The sequence below is a fragment of the Notolepis coatsorum genome (genome assembly GCF_963971535.1).
Source record: "Notolepis coatsorum genome assembly, chromosome: 14".
In the NCBI taxonomy this organism is placed as follows: Eukaryota; Metazoa; Chordata; class Actinopteri; order Aulopiformes; family Paralepididae; genus Notolepis; species Notolepis coatsorum.
This window is the reverse complement of record NC_140178.1, coordinates 59,489,173-59,512,372: the sequence shown is the minus strand read 5'-3', so window position 1 is coordinate 59,512,372 and position 23,200 is coordinate 59,489,173. Positions and strand designations below refer to the sequence as shown.

Below are 23,200 nucleotides of genomic sequence, written 5' to 3'. Positions count from 1 at the left end.
CCACCCCACCCATCCAACCTCCTCCAATGTACAGTTTCTACGCCAAATGTATATACACTCCTTTTCTGGACACTTTTGTATCACAAACAGTACTGTATTTGCAAATCTGATATGTCATAAATGTATAGATGTAGCAGTACTGTCTATCTGTATGTCATGTATGTCATATATGTTATGATGAATTGAAAATGGGGGACCCTGATGTAAACAAGACGAAAGTCTTTCTCTGGTCTGCATCCCCTTAACAATTGTATGTATTGAGCTGTACTGTACTGTACCCATTCTGCAATCTGTTAATAAACTTTTCAATCAATCAATTTCAATCAGCATGTATATATTCCCTCCCCGCCGTATGTATATTTCTCTCCCACCCACCCACCCCCTCCTAATGTACAGTCCCCTCCCCATCATATATACTCTGTCAGGATCTAGGGGTAACAGTACTGTATATTTGAATACCGTTTATGTCACAAATGTATCAGTACTAAATACCTATATGTCCCTATATGCCATAAATGTCATGTATGTTGTGTATGTCATAAATGTCTATATGAATTGAAAATGGGGGACCCTGATGGAAACAAGACAAACGTCTTTCTCAGGTCTGCATCCCCTTAACAATTGTATGTATTGAGCCGTACTGTATTGTACCCATTCTGCAATCTGTTAAATAAAGTTTTCATTCATTCATTCAAACTATGATGTTGTTGGCACTTTCAAACACCAACAATAAAAATATTAGAATAGTATAATAGATGAACCTCCTTTTTCATGGTAGTGTCTAGATCCCATAGCCGGAAAGGACGTTTAGACATTCATTATTAATTTGTAGGTAGCAGGAATGGTTAATATTAGGGATAGGTTTATAAGCAACTTTTTAGGTGAAAATTATGTTGAGTTCCCAGCTTTGCAGCTCACTAAAAAGTGACTATTCTTTCTGTATGACAGAAACATTCATCGATCGTGGCTTAAGAAAACACAAAAAGCCAATAGGCTTTAAAAGAAAACCACAATTAACATGTCTATAATAATCACAAGTGTAAAATAGGCACACCCCTTCAGACCGGAACTGTCATATCCGCGTCTGTTTCTATCACCGGCGCATTTCGACAGACGTACCAACATAACAACAGGATCCTCGGCTTCCTGTGGCGGACACAATTCTTTCATAGCCGAAACCTAGCTAACTTATATTATATCCTTATATATAACAGGTCAGTAGTCTTCTGTTCTCGACAAACGTCTTTCTCCGTTTTCAAAGATACGGGCGGACTAGCCGCCACTTCTTCAAAATTGACAGGCTGTGAGAGTGAGACCTGTGGTTGTGTAACACAGCAGTGTGTGGTTGCATGTTTACATTATTAGCTAGGTTAACGGTAGTTTGTCGTGCCAAGATCAGCTCATTGCCAGTCTTTGTGTTAACATTCATTTAACTCAACTAACTTTACTTCAAAGTTGTCCCGAAAGCAACATGACTCGCCACGGGAAGAATTGCACAGCCGGAGCTGTTTACACCTATCACGAAAAAAAGAAAGATACTGGTGAGTAGTGACGTTAACCGAACGTTGACCCGCTTGCATTCTATACCATTCTAATGGCACAATTGTGTTTCATCCCCTCCAGCTGCATCGGGCTATGGGACACAGAGTGTACGACTGGGCAAGGATGCTATTAAAGACTTTGACTGCTGTTGCCTATCTCTCCAGCCTTGCCGGAACCCCGTTCTGACGTACGTCATACATTTATGAAAACACTCATGCATATAATACACAAAGCCTTTTTTTGCTCCACGACCACTACTGACGGCATACATTGTGTTTTTGTCTTTCCTTTTGATCCACAGTCGAGATGGGTTCTTGTATGAAAAACAGGCCATTCTGGAGTACATACTCCACCAGAAGACTGATATTGCCAAGAGAATGAAGGTGAGGTAACCGGCGACCGCCCCTCATGAATCTCTGGGTTCCAGCAGAAACATTTCAAAGGGAGACAACCAGCGTGTATACAAAAACAAGCCTCATTTCTCGGAGACGCTCTCTGATTGGCACTGACTGACGCTCTCTGATTGGCCACTGACGCGTTTGCCCAATCCGTGACGAGCTGTGTCTTTGCAATTTCCACGTCAAACAGCCTGCAAACTACCTGGCGTTCTATCACCATGCTCTAAGACAAAATCTAACCTTAACCAACTTCGAAAGAGTGCCTAAGCTTAACCGTCGAAAGAACTTGCCGTCACGCTCTAAGACAAACTCTAACCTTAACCAACTTCGAAGAGTGCCTGAGTTTAACCAGTGTAGAAACAGGCGTCGGCCAATCAGAGAGCGTCTCCGAGAAATGCGGCTAGTTTTTGTATTCACGCAGACAACCAAGTCTCACTTCCTGTAATGTCTCATGCGAGCTACACATGACTAGGCATAGCATTGGTGGGCTTACTGCCCCTCCCACCTTATAGACCACTACACTTCCGCGTTACATTGAAATCGGGGAGGAGATTGCGGGGGGGGGGGGGGGGGGGGGGCAAATTAATGAATGTGGACGAGAGCCTTGACATTAAGTGATTGCAGATGATCGAATAGACTTGTATGCGCCTGACTCTCCTGAACACGGCGCAAGACATTCCTAATCGATCAGAACTAAATTGGCAGCGAAAAATACCGTTTTTAAGCATCGTTTCCCCATGCACATGCGCAGATTGGCCACAGAGTGTGACGCAACGCACATCCACACTGGAATGTTCCATTAGAGGGGCATTAGAGGGGGTGTTGTGTTGTGAGAATGATAAGATAGAATTAAATATACAGTAAAAGGAATACAGTACAAATATACAGAAGTCTACAGTAAGTGTAATATTGCACAGTGTTGTGCATTTATAATCAGTAGCTTAGGCTACATAGTAGGCTAATGACAGCCTATTCTAGTCTAGCAGGTGCTGGTATAGATGTATAATATATGACATATATCACATATATGAAATTCTTTGCCTAGATATACGGTATATCTAGGCAAAAAATTTCATAGATGACTGAAAATCAACATTACTAGTCTATACCAGCACAACACCCCCTCTAATGCCCCTCTAATGGAACATTCCAGTGTGGATGTGCGTTGCGTCACACTCTGTGGCCAATCTGCGCATGTGCATGGGGAATCGATGCTTAACCCTTTGATCGCCGGGGTTAAATTCATAATTTACCATCCCTCGCCAGCCCTATTTAACATGGAGAAGTTCCCCTTCTTTGCAGGGCTATAACTTTTTAAATTGTATTGCTAAATTGACATTACCATGGCCCATTCAAAGTCCTATATCTATTGTTCAGGGTGTAGCAACGTTATACTTTTTCATTCACATATTCATACTAAAATACGGTCTAAAGTATAAGTATGTTTTTATCGTTTTCTGCAGCTTTCTCCAGAACGTGATTTATAGCCCTAAATGCATTATATTGATGATTGTATACAGTTTGATAGCAATCGGCGCGAGATAAAAAATTTCAACTGGACGTGGTTCTAGGAGTTACTACGTATGATCTGATGTTGACCGGATGGGCGGGGGGTCGTTTATAATTCCGTGGGCAACGTTATATCATTCATCTAGTGTGGGTGATATGATCATCAGAGCAGTTAGTATAGAAGACATTAAAAAATAACGCTGAAACTCACCGTAGCTTCCTCTCGCCGTTGGGAGATGAGCGTGGAACAGAATTTTTTCTATTATGGGATGTCGAAATATCCAATCCATTTCCAGGTTGTATAATAGTATGTGTGTCCAAATCATGTTGTTTATCGAGTTATTGGCAACGGATCGCTATCCATTGTGTCGAGCTAGAGTCCCGGGACCTATAGCGAGTGATCGGACCAAATTGAAATGAGCACCAGCTTCCACTTCCTGTTTCTTCCCTGGGCGATCAGGCCGATCGGCCACCAGATGGCGCTCTTGAACCGTTAGAGAGTTGACAGGGGCTCACCAGTACATATAATGTCTCCGGGGGAGAAATATGATTTCGATCACAGATTTTTGAAATATTGATATCAAAGACGCTGTCCAGCGTCATCGGCAGAATGAGCATGGCGGGGAATGACGTGTTTCAGCGTCAACGGCGATTGAAGGGTTAAAAACTGTATTTTTCGCTGCCAATTTCGTTCTGATCGATTAGGAATGTCTCGCTCCGTGTTCAGGAGAGTCAGGCGCATACAAGTCTATTCGATCATGTCTCTAGCACCCCCACAGCCGTATCTGCAATCACTTAATGTCAAGGCTCTCGTCCACATTCATTCATTTGCCCCCCCCCCCCCCCCGCAATCTCCTCCCCGATTTCAGAATCCCGGAAGTGTTGCAGTGGTCTATAGGCCGTATGGTGAAGGCTGTATCGTTTCATCCCCTTCCCACCTCAGCGGACTACGCAATTTTCATAATTTGGAATAATGTAAAAAAAAAATCTGTACATGGCAGTTTTGCAGACACACATGAACATCTTCCTGTCTCACATTTTCCTTGTTTGCAACCGCAGTGGACTACCTGCAACACACTTATCAGGGGCCAGATTTGTAGTCATCCAGGTCACTGTTAACTCCCCATCCTCGACGTGCCACCCATTGCCAACGGGTGAAGGGGCACACATTATAGCTTTCAATGAATGTCTTATTATAGCTGCTTGGTCATTTGCCCTTTTGCAGTGTTGGTACAATGCGTCACTTGTCTGGGGCATAGAGAGTTCTGGCAAAGCCGATGATGCCATGCAGAATGCTTTATATCTTGCATCATTCACATTCTTAGCTGATGGCTGGCCTTACAGGTGGCACACATATTTGCTAAGACCATTCAAAGGTAGACTGGTCTAGGGTAATTCACCTTTCCCCCTCCTCTCACACTGTGCAACATCCTGATGTGCAATATCCACAGTGCAATACCCACCCACTACCGTCTGACACTGTGATTGTTATTTGTGTATTGCTATTCTGTATATATTGTTATTATTTATATTGTACAGGACTGTTAACATTGTCTTATTGTATAGCATTTCATGTTTCTGTATAGGATTTTATGTTTCTCTTTTATTACTTGTGATTTTATTACTCCACCTTAGGTTTGAGTCCCAAATCTCGTTGTATGCAAATTGCAAATATATAATGACAATAAGTACAATCTAATCTAAAAATTGTGTAGTCCGCCAAGGTGGGAAGGAGAATAGTTTTCTAGCCACTTCTCAGCCTTCACCGTACAGCCTATTAGGAGACTATAGCAGGCACAGACTCCATTCACCGCAATGAGAGATGTAGAGGTTTTGGGCAAATGTGGCTATTAATTTCTTTACCATAGAAATCAAGGTAAATATTGGATCATCATATCTTCCAAGTTGAAGGTGTTCTGACTTTTATTTATTTTTACAAAATGTACATTCTTCTGACCTGTAGATCCAGCGCAAAACACTAATCAACTAGCCTATGTGTTGTGCATCATTGAGAGAATTGGACCACACTACTCGCATATCCACAAGGAGTCAGAAATAGCATTTTTGTAAGTTTACTGAAGATAGTCCAAACAAAGAAACCTATTCTTTCTTGTCCAAATACAAAATAGTTGTCAAAACCATGAGTTATTTATTTCCTCCTTCCAGGACGTTCAACAAGAGACTAAGACCATGTGATTACCGCACATTGACACTAGGAGGCGCACTTGACGAGCGGAGCACATTTAAAGATAAAGGCAGTATCCTAAAAAATTTAATAAACTGGTCTTGATCCATCCTGCCTCAACCACTACCGGCCAATCTCCAATCTCCCCCTCCTCTCAAATACCCTGGAACAGCCATGTCGTCATACAACTTCAAACATACCTGCACTCCAATAACCTATTTGAACCCCTCCAGTTCAGTTTTGGCCACCCATGAGAGGTCTATTGTCAATGAACAAGTGGTATTTTCTCCTCCCTCCCTCCTATGTGTCAGGCTTATGAGAAGCAGAAGCAGGCCCTGAAAAGTGACAGCCAGCATGAGTCCAAGTCAGAGGAGAGAGAGCGGGTAGAGAGATTCAAGACCAGGGAGAACAGCATTGTGTCCAAGCCTATCAACCCTTTCACCTCCGGTAAGTCTAGGTGTGTGTTTGTACGACCCATGTCGCAAACCGCGCTCTCAAACTACGTTGTCGTTTATGAGGTGTTATTCAGTTGCAAACACACGCTGTGATTGGACGAGACAACATTCCATGACATGAGTGATTATTATAATCGCAGTATAACACTGGTATGCTACCTAGTAACTTGAGTGGTATCACTCCACCTTGTTTACTTTTAATTAGCAACACCTGCACTTGTTAGCCACACATTTTCTGTTGCTACAAAGAAACAACCAAGACAGCTTGACCCGTTACCGGCTGCGGACAACATTGGATTTGCATTTGGATTTCAATTTACTTGGTCCTCATATGATGATTAAAATGGCGCCGTTCTTGGGAAGGGGAAATGAAAGAGGCTGGGCTGCAATGGCACAACATCGTTCGGGAGGCCAAAAACCGCGCAACATGGAAAGAAATAGTCAGTGGCCTATGCTCCGCAGGGAGTGCAAAGGCTTAAGTCAAGTCATATGATGATTGAAGAATGGATGAAATCTTAACAGGGACCTCTTGTGAAAATGGCCTTTCCCTGTGTTTTGCACTATTTTTACAGAATGAGGGGTTGTCCCAACACTGAGAAAATGCTAAATATGGGCATTGTGACTTTTCTGCAGTTCAGCTGTGACAAGAACCCTTTCCTCTTGAAACAAGTAAAATCAAATGTATTTGTAAGGTCCGACAACACACGTTAATGTCCCCATGGGCCGGACACGTCTTCTTTAAACAAGTCAAGAAGAAACATCACAATAAATCAAGAACAAAACAAACACCACGAAGTCCACATTTTTTTAAATAAAATAAATGAATGCAACACTCCCAGACATATCCCACGCGAAGGTAAGGAAAAACTCACTAAAACCTAGCAATAGGAAAAAATGCACCACAGGCAATGTGGTGGAGAGAAACCTTAAAAGGGCCGTTCAAGGGGGGATCTCCCTTCTTAGATGTCGGTGATAGTAGTGTTGCAATAAAACAGGCGAAACAGTTGCTAAGCATGCACATACAGTATACGTGTAATGAAACACAAATACAAGTGTATGCAATAGCAACTTTGGTATATAGCCATTCAGAATTGCAGCCACAATGGCTATTGTTAATAATGTGCGTGTGAAGATATCTTGATAAATTGCACGTGTACAAAATGGCGGCTTGCATGTAAATCTTTTTACCTAAAGTTGAACCTAAAACATGTTTCTGCCAACATTTTTACTGACAAGATTGCTATGCTATTGCTGGATCTGGAGTCATATTTGATCTGCAACGTCTAGTCTGAAATGTGGATCTGAATTTTGTTCGATGGTACAGTCTCATGCACCACTGCTAGATGTACAATAATTATCATATTTGTGCGATAAAAGCAGCTTGGTCGTTATAGGCACAGAACCAGCCCATTGAAATAAAATGTTGTATAAAACCAATAACATACTTGAGGTTGTGCAACCTCGTTCCTATTAACCTGACCCGCCAGATGGTCTGTTTAACACGGGGACCGGCAACCTTTACTATCAAAAGAGCCATTTTGCCCCCTCCTGCATGAAATTAAATTCACCTGGAGCCGCAAAACCTATTTACCCTTAAAATGAAGATAACGGTGTATAACGTTTTATAATATAAAAGTAATAAAGTAATAAATAAATAAATAAAGTAATGGGGACTGTGGTAGGGAGGTGACGAAGAGAGTGCAGGCCGGGTGGAGAAGGATGACAGGGGTGATCTGCGGTAGAAGGGTACCAGCGAGAGTAAAGGGAAAGGTCTACAGCACGGTAGTGAGACCAGCTATGCTGTATGGTCTAGAAACAGTGGCACTTACCAACAAGCAGGTGGCAGAGCTGGAGGTGGCAGAGATGAAGATGTTAAGGTTCTCTCTGGGAGTAACAAGGTTGGACAAAATCGAAAATGTCTACATCAGAGGAACGGCCCATGTTGAGCAGTTCGTGCAGAAAGTGAGAGAAGCAAGACTTGAGATGGTTTGGGCATGTGCGGAGGAGGGAGGTGGGGTACATCGGGAGGAGGATGCTGGAGATGGAGCTGCCAGGAAAGAGGAGGAGGGGAAGGCCCAAGAGGAGGTTTATGGACACAGTGAAGGAGGACATGCGGGCAGCGGGAGTGACGGAGGACGACGCAGATGACAGAAACGGATGGAAACGGATGATCCGCTGTGGCGACCCCTGACGGAAAAAGATAATATTATATATAGAGAGAGATTGGAATTTATTCAAAAGCTTATTTCTAGTATGTACCTATTGTTATTTAGTATCCAGTGTCGGAGAGGAGACTGGCAGAAATGACTGCTTACACCAAATTCATTCCGAATAATAGACATCGACCCAGTACTTTGTTTGGTGGTGTGAAAATATGCCTACAAACATTAAATATCTTTGGAACCAGCGCGCGTAATGGAGAGAGGAGCGCTTGTGGAGAGAGCTAGGATGCAAGGTTGCCCTGACGACAGGCAGCTGGACTGCCCTGACGAAAGCTATGTTACTGTCACTTGCGAGGGGTTTCCCCAGGCTGGCAGAGCTGGCAAAGTCTGCGACATTGGTACCATCCGAGCCATATTTTTTAGGGGATTTTTAAGTGCTTTTTTATTGACATTTTGAAAGTGGAAGAGAGAGAGATGGGGAGGAAATGCAACACATGTGCCCGATTCGAACCCAGGACGTTGCGATTACGCTGCAAGCGTATTTACGTGGTGCATCACTGGGGCGCCCGGATAGAGTGTTTTTTTAACTGATTGTGACCAAGCTGCATGCGCTCCCATCTGACACCACGGGACCATGTGAGTCAGCTGAGACGGGCTATTTATGTTCTATGTAGGCTATCTTGTAGGGCTGACCTTCGAATTTTTTTTTGGAATTCGAAGCTTCGGGGCCGAGATTCCATTTTAATTCGAAGCTTGTTATTATTATTTTTTTTATGTTGTGGGACTTGTACAGCACTTTGTTCAACTTTGTCAGTGCTGTAAAGTTTAAACCTTTTAAAATCTTAGACAAACAAAACACTTTGCTTTCATGAAATATTGTAAGTATTGCTGTCAGGCGATTAATCTAATTAATTACAGGATATGTAATTAATCGCATTTTAATCTCATAACCATTTTATGCCTGATATTCTATAATATATTTCAAATTGCATGTGTCCGGATGGCAGAATTCAGTACTGTATCTACAAAACCTTCTGTTTAATCATCTTCCATCTATTAATTTGCTTAGATTTTTCAGGTCTGGTCAATTTGAGCATAGTGTTATTCACAGTCAAAGATAATAAAAAAAATGTATTGATATTCTCGCGCAGATTGATTGATTGAATGAAAATGTTATTAACCGATTGCAGAATGGGTACAATACAGTACGGCTCAATACACACAATTGTTAAGGGATGCAGACCAGAGAAAGACTTTCGTCTTGTTTACATCAGGGTCCCCCATTTTCAATTCATAATTAATTGTAAGTAAGGGTGCAACTTGCACCGTGCAATCCATTCTTTGTGGATCTAGCCCACAGTATTTCTGACACTGGGAATACATTCCCTGACATTCATAGATGTCCCTAGAATCGGATACCAAGAACATGCAAATGGACCATATTAAAAAAAAATCTGTAAATGTGTATTCTACATTCTTATGGAATGAAGGAGATACAAAAATAATATTATTTAAAAAAGAAATTGTAATTTAGTAAATTTTCATAACTCGATAATTTGCTGTGTAATTAATTAATCTAATTAACGCGATAAACTGACAGCCCTAATTGTAAGCCGTCATTTGAGGCTTTATAAAAGCAGCACAATGAACACAAATCTGTCAGTGCCGAGTCCGACCTCATCTTAAATAACAAACGGCATTGCTTGTTGTAGTTAACAAAGAGAGGCAGAATTGATTTTGCACCAAAAAAAGTTAAATAATAATAATCTCTTTTAATAATCGAATTTTATTTTCATTTTCGAATCCCATGCCCATCGAACAAAGCTTCGAAGTATTTAAGACAGCCCTACTATCTTGTTGCAAAATAATAATAGCCTCATTTAAAATAAAATAGAAGCCTTGCGTCACGTGTCCCCTCCGGTACACGAGGAGGCAGCCTATCGCATCTTTTCACCAGACAGCTCGAACTCTCAGTGGCGAGGAGTAACGCATTTTGCAGAGACGCTCTCTGATTGGCCACTGACTGACGCTCTCTGATTGGCCACTGACATGTGCGCCCAATCGCGTGACTAGCTGTGTCTTTTCCCATTTCCGGGTCTAACAGCCTGCAAACTACCTAACGCCTAGTTTATCACTGGTTAAGCTTAGGCTACTCTTTCGAAGTTGGTTAAGGTTAGAGTTTGAAATCAGGGCTGGTGTTCTATCGCCCTGCTCTAAGACAAACTCTAACCATAACCAACTTCGAAAGAGTGCCTAAGCTTAACCGGTGTAGAAACGGGCGTCACACGATTGGGCGCACATGTCGCATGAAGTGGCCAATCAGAGAGCGTCTCTGCAAAATGCGGCTACGGAAAAAAATAACGCACGCGTGGGAGGCTCACGCTGCCCCGATAATTCCTGTTTCTGCTGTACAGGCGTCACCCAACCGACCTGTAGGAGTCGCTGTCCACAACGTCCAATCCCCACCCACCGGCTTTCCCACCCTCTAACACTGCCAATAGACCTGTCTCAAACCCTGCCCCTTTTCTTGATCCTCCAATCACAGCTGTCGCTTACCTCTGACTTCCTCGTACAAACTTTGATTGGAGGATCAAGAAAAGAGGGCAGGGTTTTGAGACAGGTCCATTGTGTTAGTATGACGGCCGGCCAAGCCGGTAGCAACGCAGAGAGCTGGGCTCGATGCCAGCATCTCCTGCGTTAGTGGCGAGCGCCTTTCCCACTGCGCCACTCAGGAGATTTCTCGCCACATATCAAGCAGGTACAGGTAAGCCTGCATCGTTGGTAGTGAAAGCTAATTAATATATATATCAAGCAGGTACAGGTAAGCCTGCATCGTTAGTAGTGAAAGCTAATTAATGTCTACGCTGAATTAAACCCTCTATTTTAGTTTTTTGGGGATTTATTGATGGTTAGCTTATTGGTGGGTTGGTAACTCAATATTAGCCACCTGCAGACAACAGGGAGAGGCGCGGGGTGTGATGTATATTTTAGTTGATGAAATATTAAACACTTTTATTTCAGTTCAGTCATCATCTCGTATGCGTGCTGGAGGGGGGAGCCAAGGCTGTCTCGTCAACCCCCACACCCTCTGGGAAGTTGTCTTTTGAAACTGTTTGGAATAGGGCTGGTACTTATCTCTGGCCATTGCTGTCAGTAGTTTGTCAAAGGATGCTGATTGATCTTAACCACTGGTTCACGCATAATTTGAAGCAGGACAAGACAGATTCTCGTGTGATCTCGCAAAGCCAGCTGCAGTAAAACGTTACGTTGCTAAGATCCCCAGTGCCAATAACCACAATATAGCTGGGGTGTTCAATTATGTAAAAAATCATACATCATAAACATTGATTGATATTGAAATCACTTATTAAACACGATAACTCATTGACTTGAGAACATCGATGACACTGACAGAATACATTTTGGCGTTCTTCTCGAACAAAGGCTGCCATTCTGTCATCTTCTACAAGTTACCGAAGACCTTTCACAATAAGAGATGCGCCGTGGCTCCCTCCTCCCTCTCAACATGAGCTGAAACTACTGTTTGGACTTGAGGGGGAGGGGCAGAGCACACCGCTGTGCATCTACAACACAAAGACAAAATGAGATCAACACGGCATGCGGCACAATAGTACCGGTAGTTTTATCTTGATTATCTTGTTTTTATGATCATAATTGAAATTGAAACTCGATGAATCGCCCAGCCCTACAATATAGCACTCACTCTAATATGTTCTTGCACAATTAATACGTTTCTGTTTTTCCTGTGCAGGCCAGGCCAAAGACAGCCAACCAGCCAAGGGTGACAGTCAGGATAGTGCCGGTCCCTCAACCAGCACCTCCACAGCTGATATGTTAGTAAGCTCAATCGCCGCCCAGCCTCTACCCAGCTTCTGGATTCCCTCCCTGACACCAGAGGCGAAGCCCGCCCCCCTGAAGAAGCCTGTGAGTAGAGCAGTGCTAAATAAGATAAATAATGAAATAATGTCAGCTTGTACAGACAGGAGCTTGACCCTTATTGACTATGTATTGAGATTGTGGCTACCTGACCGGTAGCTAGTATGAGGAACAGTGTGGGTGGTACTGATCTCTCAAGCTATGCCCTCTCTTCATTATGAGGAACAGTGTGGGTGGTACTGATCTCTCAAGCTATGCCCTCTCTTCGCTTGACCGAGGAAAGCAAAAGCTTGTAATAGGAGGGTCAAGAAAAAGCAGCCAGAAAACAAATCTTCATTTGATAGAGGAAAGCGACAGTTGTGATTTGGAGGGTCAAGAAAAGAGGGCAGCGTTTTGTAAGCAGGAAGTAGGGCTAGGGTTCCAACAATCAGAACTGTCCCTTTAACACAGTTTTCTTAATTAAATTGGAATTGTATTTCTAAAAACATCACTTTTGTCCCTCCTCTCAAACAAACATTTCCGTCTATGTTTTGTGTGTTTGGTCATTGCCAGGTTTCCCTCTGTTTTTTGGGGCCAAACGTCCGTGTCACAGTGTCCCCTGTGTATTTATCCAGTCTATCTCTCTCTCTGATGTTATCAGTGTGTTTTTAAAGTCAGGTTGTCCTCTTGGACTACATACCCAGATACAATTATTCTTTATCCAAACTTCTCCTCAAATGAACATTTTCTACCGATGTGCAAGAAGCACCCTGTATAGTATTCCCATCACAATAGCTTCCTGCAACTAGTTTGCAGTGACTACAAATAGGGCTGGGTGACAATATTCTTATTTTTGATATTATAATATTTGACTATTTTCTTTTCAGTACAAATTACAGTATAATCTTACAATCATCATACAATCATAACATTTTTGTGGTGCAGCCTTAAAATTGTATAATGTCATTGAATTTCCATCACAAAATCTCAATGATAATTTCTTATATTTGTGGTTTTTTGATGACGGCAGTCATCATAACTGGATCCATGCCACTACTAATACTACCTCAACATACCACCCTGTCCAGACCACAGTACATTGCTGTTCCTTTCCACTGCTTTGACTGTCACCCCTCATTAATCTATCTACCTTTTCCCTCCCTGGACTTTTGCCTTCAAGAGTAAGTCTGTGTTTTGTCCCATGTCGGGCCGCGCCCTGAAGATGAACGAGCTGATCACCGTGCGCTTCACACCCCTGGACCCCAGCCTGGACAGAGTGGCCCTGCTCACACGCCAGGTCAGCAGCCCGCTCCAGTCAGGCCTGGTTCATACCCCTGCTCCATCTTATCATGTTGTTGGCATTGTAGGACCTGCAGGGCAGTCTTTATGAATCACATGACCTCCTTTTAGTTTGGATGTGCAGAATGCATGTATACTTTACCAATCACATGACCTCCTTTTGATACACAGTGGCTGGGAGTCACTCATGTCTGCATTGCCCAGTAAAAACCTCTAGGTGGTGCATATTACCTACACAGTAAAAATCTTTGGGTGGTGCATATTACCTACACAGGGAACTTCTGTGGCTTACGTCACGCAGACAGGAAAACACAAGCATAAATTGTACCCTTATTCAACTGTGTGTGTGTAGGGGTATGTAGAGTACAGGGCTGCAGACTTTTCTCTGTGCAATAATTTTCTGAAAGTTGAAAAGGAAATTGTATGATGGTTTTCCTTCTGATGTTTTTCTTTGCCATTTATGATTGTACCAGAAGTTGGTTTGGGTATTTTTTAAGGTACGAGAAGTAAGTTTGGGCATTTTTGAAGGTGCCAGAAGTAGGTAGGGTATTTATTTGTGATGGTGCCAGAAGTAGATTTGGGTATTTGGTACCAGACCAGAAGTAGGTTTTGGGTATAATTTGTAGGTGCCAGACCAAAAGTACATTTGGGTACAAGTAAAATATAATATGTTGCCATTGTTTGTAAGCCTGTTTTCTAGTGTTGATATATATTTTCCAGTATTGGTGGTATGGTCCAACTCTCCTTTGTCTTCAGGACAGGTACGTGTGTGCAGTAACCAAAGACACGCTGGGTAACAGCGTCCCCTGTTGTGTTCTGAGACCCTCGTGAGTATATAACCCCATGCTACTCTGCAGTCACTCACTCAGTCTGTCACTTTACCATTGAACTAGTGATACTACAGAAATGATCTTTTCTAAGAGTAGGGGTGGGTTGCACCAACAAGGATTGTCTTTTAAACTGGATTCAATCATGGTTTATCATTTAATTATGTTGCACCAAACTTTAAAGTTAGTTTAAAACAGCAGTATTCCATTTAAACTAGGGATGCCCCGATCACGTTTTTTGCCACCGATACCGATCACTGATCGCCGTGAGCCATATCGGCCGATACCGATCCGATACCGATCGTTTTTGATTAAAAGAAATAAAAATGTATTTTATATAATATATATTTTTTTTATAAAATATATATATTATATAATTAGACTTGTACTTGTATTATCTGCGAGACATCGCCACCACGCAACAAGCTCCACTGTCTGTGTGTACTCTAGTAGCCTCCAGCTACGGCCAGGTTCTCCGGAGCTGCAGCTGGACCTATACTCGAGTAGCCTCGAGCTACGGCCAGGATTCTCCGGCGCTGCAGCTGGACCCTAGTATTGGTATAACGTTAAATCACATTCACAAGCCCTCAGCTCGAATACGCATCGAATCAGTGTTATAAGACATTGATATCAGGAGCTATCTGTAGCTACTGCTAGCCGGATATATAACGTTAATACAATGCCTCAGTGAATTATTTAGTTCAATGGGACATTTCGTTTTGAACAGTGAACTAGCTTGCGCTAACGTGAGCTAACAGCTAACGGGTATCATACACTCTACTAGACTTTGTGGAGCGTTTGTTTATGTCAGGAGCTATCGGTAGCTGGCCGGCTAGATACCGTTCGGTTAGACAATGCCTCATCATGTATTAAACTAAAAGTGAATAGTTGACTGGGTCATTTTGTAACGGTAGCTAAGCTAACATTACCTCAAGGAGACGCCGTCCTCCCGTGTCCCCGTGTCCCGTGTCTCACTAGACTAGACCCGTGTTTACATGCGTACGGGAGGGGCTGGAGGAATGAGCAGACGCCGCACCACCGGTGTCTGAGACAGAACTCAGCGACAGCGTGTGATATCGGGTTTGACGATCTGTGAAAATAAAGCATTATCACCGATCACCGATCGCATATTTATACTGAATATCGGCCGATAACGATCGGTGGCCGATCGATCGGGGCATCCCTAATTTAAACCTCTCTTTAAATCTCAGTTTAGTTTAGGCTCTAAACCTAGATTAATCTTAATTCTGTTGCTCCAAGATTTTAAACTCTAATTGAAATTTATATCTGGGATTAACTTTGAACTGACTGTTGAGGTGGTTTTACTTTTGTTTACTTTTGTAATGGCTGCATTACATTTTCTTTTTAATTAATTGGAGAGTTCCTCTGAGAAACATGAAGGACAGACATCATTTAGTATGATGATGATGATGCGAACTTGAGCTTCTCTCCCAAGCCATGAGTAGACAGGAAGTAACATTAGCTAGCTAGCTAACACCAGGCAGCAAAGCAGAGCAATGTTACAGTGTAGCTGTTGGCTAGTTAGCTAGGTCATAACAACGGTAACTCTTTATTAAATTTTCTTTATAAAAAAAAATTTAACAGCACAGTTGGCCTTTTTCTTTTTCTTTTCATGGCTTTTTTGTTTGTTTGGCCTAAACACCCAACCTAGTTAGAGCAACCCACCCTAGAAGTACTGATCTAGGATCAGTGCTTGGGTCACATGACCATACACACCACACTATGACTTATTCTCGAAGTCAACTTCCTGTCTGTTGTTGCTACGCAACTGCAGCGTGGGGGGAAACTGCCCCGCCTGGTACATTGTGTACGCTTCATTTAGTGGAGAAACGGATCATTAAAGCGTCAAATTAAAGACAATCAAGCGGAATTTTCTTCAGTCCTTCACAATGCCAAAGAGCTGCTGTGTTACGCGTTGTACTAATGACAAAAACAGAAATCCAAATCGCAAGTTTTATACCATCACAGAGGGAAAAGTGGCTGGTGGCTAACGTTCGGCTAACTCGCTCTGGTGTCGTGGTAGCTACATGCTAAGCTAACGTTAATTACATCATATCGAACCGATAGGAGCTTATCTTATCTACGGTAATCTTACGTGGATGTTTGATCGGGTAGTGGCACACGTGGTACCACCACATAAGATTAGATAAGATAAGCTCCTATCGGTTCGATATGATGTAATTAACGTTAGCTTAGCATGTAGCTACCACGACCACAACACCAGAGCGAGTTAGCCGAACGTTAGCCACCAGCCACTTTTTCCTCCGTGATGCATCAGCTGGTATTATATAAAACTTGCGATTTGGATTTCTGTGTTTGTTATTAGTACAAAACGTAACACAGCAGCTTCAATTTGGGTATTCGAGAGATGGCCATGTCTGCAGGTGTTTTGTATGGACATTATGTCAAGTCAATCAGGGGGAGCTTCTTTGACTCATATCTCGCCTTAGAATCACCAGAAAGGCTTTCGAAATAGTGAAATGCCATGTTGGCCTCAATATTTTCAAAACAAATCGTATGAAAATGTTATGAAATGAACAAGAATGTGATAAAACATGTAATAAAAACGGACCTCAACGCATGCATTTGATGGTAGAAATCCGTATGGTCCCCCTATACCAAGATGGCGGCGGTCTCGTGACATCAGTGTCTTCGAGAATGAGCCAATCTGGTTCCAGATCAGCACTCCTACTTGATAATAGATGCTTGATAAATTATTATGCACTCCTAAAGTAAAGTAAGTAAGTAAGTCTATTCTCATTTTCTTTAATTCATCCTCTAACTTTCTCCCTTCTCCTCCTCCCAGGGGAGCAGTGGTGACTCTGGAGTGTGTGGAGATGTTGATCAGGAAGGACATGTTGGATCCAGTCAACGGAGACAAACTCTCAGAGAAAGACATTGTACCAATACAGCGGGTGAGCAAGGGTGTGTGGGTGTGTGCGCGCCTGTGTGTGCGACTGTGTATGTGTGTGTGTGTGTGTGTGCGCCTGTGTGTGTGGTGTGTGTGTGCGCCAGTAGGATCAGCCTATATATCTTCTTAGCCCAGCAGATACAATGTGTCAGACCCGGGTAGTTGTTCTCTGCTTTGGCTTTCATTTCATACACCGGACCAGCAATACGTCATCCGCACTGAATTTTGGTCACTGCACCTCTTTTTGGGGGAAAGCAACTTGAGAAATAAACGGGATTAGACGGTGTTTTGCTCATAAACTACAACTTTAGGACAAAACACAGGGATACAAATCACGCCGAAGACTATAGTCATTACCTCACTTGGAGATTCATAAGCGTGATATTGTTGCGTGATATGTCCAGGTAGGGAAATTAGCGAATATCCTGCAGCTCAATGGTGGCCAGTAGGGATGCCCCGATCACGTTTTTTGCCACCGATCATCGATCATCTATGAGCCATATCGGCCGATATCGATACCGATCGTTTTTGGTTTTATAAAAAAAAAGAAAATGTAAATATAATCTTTTAAATTTTTTTTAAATAAAATATATATATTATATAATCATACTTGTAGTTGTATTATCTGCGCGACATCGCCACCACGCAACAAGTCAAAATGCTTGCTATCTGCAAACAGCTCCACTGTCTGTGTGTATACTCGAGTAGCCTCCAGCTCCAGCCAGGATTCTCCGGCACTGCAGCTGGGCCCTATACTCTACATTCAGCATGCCCTCATGCGATGGAAGCCAGGGGCTCGAATACGCATCGAATCAATGTTATAAGACATTGATATCAGGAGCTATCTGTAGCTACTGCTAGCCGGCTAGATAACGTTAAGACAACGCCTCAGTGAACTATTTAGTTACTTTACTGGGACATTTCGTAGTGAGCTAACGTGAGCTAACTGAGGTATCATACACTAGTACTAGACTATTGCTGGAGCATTTGTTGATATCAGGAGCTATCAGTAGCTAGCCGGCTAGATACCGTTAGACAATGCCTCATCATGTATTAAACTAAAAGTGAATAGTTGACTGGGTCATTTTGTAACGGTAGCTAACGTTAGCTCACGGAGGTCCCACTAGACTAGACTAGACCCATGTTTACACGGGTGCGGGAGGGGCAGGAGGAGGAGGAGGAGCAGTACGCCGCAGCTCTGTGTGCAGCTCTGTGTGCCTGAGAGAGTCAGCGAGTGAGATCTCCGCTAAGAATTGGATCATGTTTTTCGATCGGTTTTCACGATCGGCGAAAATAAAGCATTATCGGAATTCACCAATCTCATATTTATACTGAATATCGGCCAATACCGATCGCTGGCCGATCGATCGGGGCATCCCTAGTGGCCAGTGTTGGAAAGTAATTGCTTGACTTAACATGATGCACTAACAAGACATACTTTTCAAACAATGTAAGCTTTCTGTCTACAGTTTGTATATAGGCCAAATACAATGGTGATCAATAGGAACAGTGTTTGTGTTTCCGCCAAAAGTAGCCGCGGCTGCAAAAAAAGGCAAAGTACCTGGATGTGTGGATGTGTGTATATGGTAGGATTCCAGTGTATATGGTAGGATTCTTTAATTTTAGGGATACACTGATACTGCCCATACTGGCAGGTTAAAATATGTAAATACAATAGTCACTAAGGTAAAAGAGTAATTCATCATCATTCTTTGTTAAGTGCAGTGTAGGACATGTCGGTGTAGGACGGTCAGTGTAGGAGCAAATAGGACAGGTCAGTGTAGGCGCAAATAGGACAGGTCAGTGTAGGAGCAAATAGGACAGGTCAGTGTAGGAGCAAATAGGACAGGTCAGTGTAGGAGCAAATAGGACAGGTCAGTGTTGGTCAGGTCAGTGTCTTACATTTAATAATCAGAACTTCATTTAAATGTGTTATTATAAGTGTAAGTGGTATTTTGTTGGTTAAAAAAGCTCTACATTCCAACAGCCATCAGTGATATAAAGTGTTTGGTCACTAACATGGTTCTCCCAGTCCCTCAGCTCTACACAAAATATATTTTCTGCTATCCCTTCCCACTTTATCCAATCAGGAGACACCTTAGATTTTTTTACAGTACCTTTTTAAGAAAGGTCTTACATTTCTTAAATTTGTATCGCGTTTTAATGTGAATGACTTATTTCATAGTTTGCCTTCATACTTTGCCAGTATGGCCATGAATTAGGTATTCAATTCAAAGTGGTCTTTATTAGTCTTAAATTTTACTTGTTGAAACCTGCAGGAACCCTGGTCTGTGGCACAAGGTCTGTGTAGTGGTACATGTTTGCTTGTTTCCTTCATTTACATATTAGCCAGTAGGATGTCAAGGTATCACAAGTTGCCTGGCTTGAACCTTGCCTTTTTGTTTTTCCAACCTCGTTCTTTCTCAGGGTGGAACCGGGTTCGCCGGCTCTGGTGTGGACCTCAGCGCCAAGGAGGCTCGACCCGTAATGCAAGTGTGAGAGAAAAGCTGGAGCTGATGGGAAGATGGGGGTTCTCTAGCCCATCACTGACGAGACTCCTCCTAGAGGATATACGGAAGGTTTTCATGCTGGTGTTTTTGGTTTCAGCCTCCTGTTAGTATTCAAGATCTCATGAAAGTCATGTGTGTGTGTGTGTATATACCAGTAAGATAGTTACCACATCTGGTCTGAATATGTGTATACCAGTAAGATGGATCCCACATCTGGTCTGAATGCATGTATACCAGTAAGATAGATCCCACATCTGGTCCGACTGCGTGTATACCAGTAAGATAGTTCCCACATGTAGTCTGAATGTGTGTATATTAGTAAGATAGTTCCCACATCTGGTCCTGGTCATGTCACAGAATGACAAAATAAGCTACCGTTATTTAGAGTCCTAATATCCCAAGCTAGGGCTTAGTTTGGTGAAATCTTAGAGGGTATTTCACTAAGCAGGTTAACTTAACTCAAGTGGGTAACTCCAAAACATCAAGAATTACTTGTGTCTTATTCACACCTATCTGTAATCCTGTTTTTTTTTTTTTTTTTTTTTTTTTTTTATAATATATATATAAACCTTTTGGGGTCTTGCCTCCTATGTGAACTGTTTGAAGAGGCAAGGTTTATACAGTGAGGTCCATAAATATTTGGCCATTGACACAATTTTCAAAATGTTGGCTCTGTACACCACCACAGTTGACTTGAAATTAAACTATCAAGAAATGCAGACTTAAAGCTTTAATTTGAGGGTATTTACATCCAAATCAGGTGAACACTGTAGGACGTTTCTACATGTGCACCCCCCTTTTTAACACTTTGATTGCCTAAGGCTAAATTCATGATATACCATCCGTTGCCAGCTCTATTTAACATGGAGAAGTTCCCCTTCTTTGCAGGGCTATAACTTTTTAAATTCTATTGCTAGATTGCCATTATTAGGGCCCATTCAAGGTCCTATATGTATTGTTCATTGTGTAGCAACGTTAAACTTTTTCATTCACATATTCATAGTAAAATATGGTCTAAAGTATAAGTATGTTTTCATCTCTTTCTGCAGCTTTCTCCAGAACGTGATTTATAGCCCCAAATGCATTATATTGATGATGAAATACAGTTTGATAGCGATCGGTGCCAGATGAAAAATTTCAAATGGACGTGCTTCTAGGAGTTTCTACGTATCATCTGATGATGACCGGATGGGCGGGGGATCGTTTATAATTCCGTGGGCAACGTTATACCATTCATCTAATGTGGGTCAAATGTTCATCATAGCAGTTAGTATCGAACACGGTAATAATAAACGCTAAAACTCACCCCAGTCTCCGCGGGCCGTTGGGCGATCAGCGTGGAGAAAACAGTTTTCAATTATGGGATGTCGAAATACCGGATCTATTTCCAGGTTGTATAATAGTATATACGTCCAAATCATGTTGTTTATTGAGTTAGGGCGAGCGATCTATTATCCAGTGTTTCAAGATGGAGTCGCGGGAGCTATAGAGTGCCCGGAAGTAATATGGGTGATCACCACTTCATCCACATGACTTCCTGTTTGGCGCTTCTGCCGATCGGCCACCAGATGGCGCTCTTGAACCGCTAGAGGGTTGAGAGGAGGCCAGCACTGTGTCTCAGGGGAAAAATATGATTTAGATCACAGATTTTTTAAATATTGATATTAAAGACGAGTTAGGGCGTCCTCAGCAACTTTAGCATGGCTAGGAAAGACTCCTAAACACGTTTTCGGCACTTAAAGTGTTAAGGGACCAAAAGTAATTGGACAAACTAACAAACCATGAATAAAATGTTCACCTTTAATACTTTGCAGTCGATGACAGCCTGAAGTCTGGAACCCAAAGACATCAGCAGACTGGGTTTCGTCCCTGGTGATGCTCTGCCTCTACTGCAAGTTCAGCAAGTGAAATGCATGGATTCAGGTCAGGTGATTGACTTGGCCATTGCATAACATTCCACTTCTTTGCCATAAAAAAACTTTGGTTGCTTTCGCAGTATGCTTTGGGTCATTGTCCATCTGCACTGTGAAGTGCCTTCCATCTGCACTGTGAAGCGCTGTCTAATGCGGTTTGAAGCATTTGGCTGAATATGAGCAGATAATATTTCCCAAAACACTTCAGAATTCATCCTGCTGCTTTTTTTTTTTTAACTTTATTTTTTAGCGTTTATCGCTTTTCTGGTCAAGCATGACCGACAGAAACAGGTTGAATGGGATGTAGAGTAGGGGAAGAAAATACGGCGGGTCCGGGAATCGAACTCGTGTACCCCAGATCCGTGACGAGCACGGTTGTCCCCGACGCAGAAATAGCGCCGAGGTACGCGGTGAGCTACGGGAGCTCGCCCGCATCCTGCTGCTTTTATCATCAATAAATACAAGGGAACCGGTTCCATTTGGTGTTCCTGAGCTTACCAGTGCGTTCTCTCTTTTTAAGAATGTACCAAACGGTTGTTTTGGCCACACCTAATGTTTTTGCGATCTCTCTGATGGGTTTGTTTTCGTTGCTTCACTGATAAGACGGCTCTTTGGACCTCATATTGTTCACTGCAACAGATTCCAAATGCAAATACCACACTTGAAATTAACTCTAGACCTAGACACACCTGGTCATGGAACAGCTGAGCAGCCAATTGTCCAATTAATTTTGGTCCTTTAAAAAGTTAGAGGCACATATAGAAACTGTTGTAATTCATACACCGTTCACCTGATTTGGATGTAAAGACCCAAGTTAAAGCTGAAAGTCTGCACTTAAAGCCCATCTTGATTGTTTCATTTTAAATCCTTTGTGGTGGTGTACAGAGCCAACATGATGAAGATTGTGTCGATATACTATTCATGGACCTCGGTGTTTAAATTGTGTTGCTGATATTTTTGTAGTTACTTAATTAATTGTCATTTTATTTTTCCTGCAAGCCTGTCCATTTTCTTTTTCTATGTACACAATGACATTTTTTAGTGGACATGAATAAATGGGTTTCATTCTTAAACAGTTATTTTTCTTGTATTTTGCATTTGTTTTTTTGTCTCGTTTTGTGTCCGTTTGTTGTCTTGTCATTATTGTTGTTGTCAATGTTGTGTTTGTTGTTGAAAAGATTTGATACAAAAAAAAAACATATTTCATTTTACACTGCATATGAAATGCTATAACCATGAATAAGTCTAGTGTTATTAAGCCATCTTTTGTTACATGACAAATGACCAAATGAAAATGCCATTCAATTAAAAAACTTGATAAGGGACGTGCAGAAACCACACCCTACACGACGCCCTGCCTCCAACACGAGGCACCTGTACTACCAGTGCAGTAACACTGAGAAACCAAAACCAACTGGCGGAACTAGATAAAACTCAACTCGGCATACTGCAGTTAGGCTGTTCAACCAAGAGTCCTAAAAAAAACAATGTTTGAACTTGTGTAGAAAATATATATATATTGTTTTATTTATCTTATATGTAAAAAAAAATTTCATCTAGTCTTGGGTCCATGTGTAATCTTTTTGTTTATT

At 42.1% G+C, this 23,200-nt stretch overlaps 1 protein-coding gene across 1 annotated transcript; it reads left to right on the top strand.

Annotated features, from left to right (window-relative positions):
* Positions 1 to 1,109: 1,109 nt before the first annotated feature.
* Positions 1,110 to 22,681, top strand: nosip (nitric oxide synthase interacting protein). The gene is made up of 10 exons (XM_084328799.1): positions 1,110 to 1,214; positions 1,456 to 1,541; positions 1,624 to 1,729; positions 1,844 to 1,925; positions 5,946 to 6,081; positions 12,024 to 12,196; positions 13,308 to 13,424; positions 14,183 to 14,253; positions 17,081 to 17,189; positions 19,613 to 22,681. Exons 2-10 carry the CDS (start codon positions 1,472 to 1,474, stop codon positions 19,682 to 19,684), a joined length of 936 nt encoding a protein of 311 aa, XP_084184925.1. The 5' UTR covers positions 1,110 to 1,214; positions 1,456 to 1,471; the 3' UTR covers positions 19,685 to 22,681.
* The last annotated feature ends 519 nt before the right edge of the window (positions 22,682 to 23,200 follow it).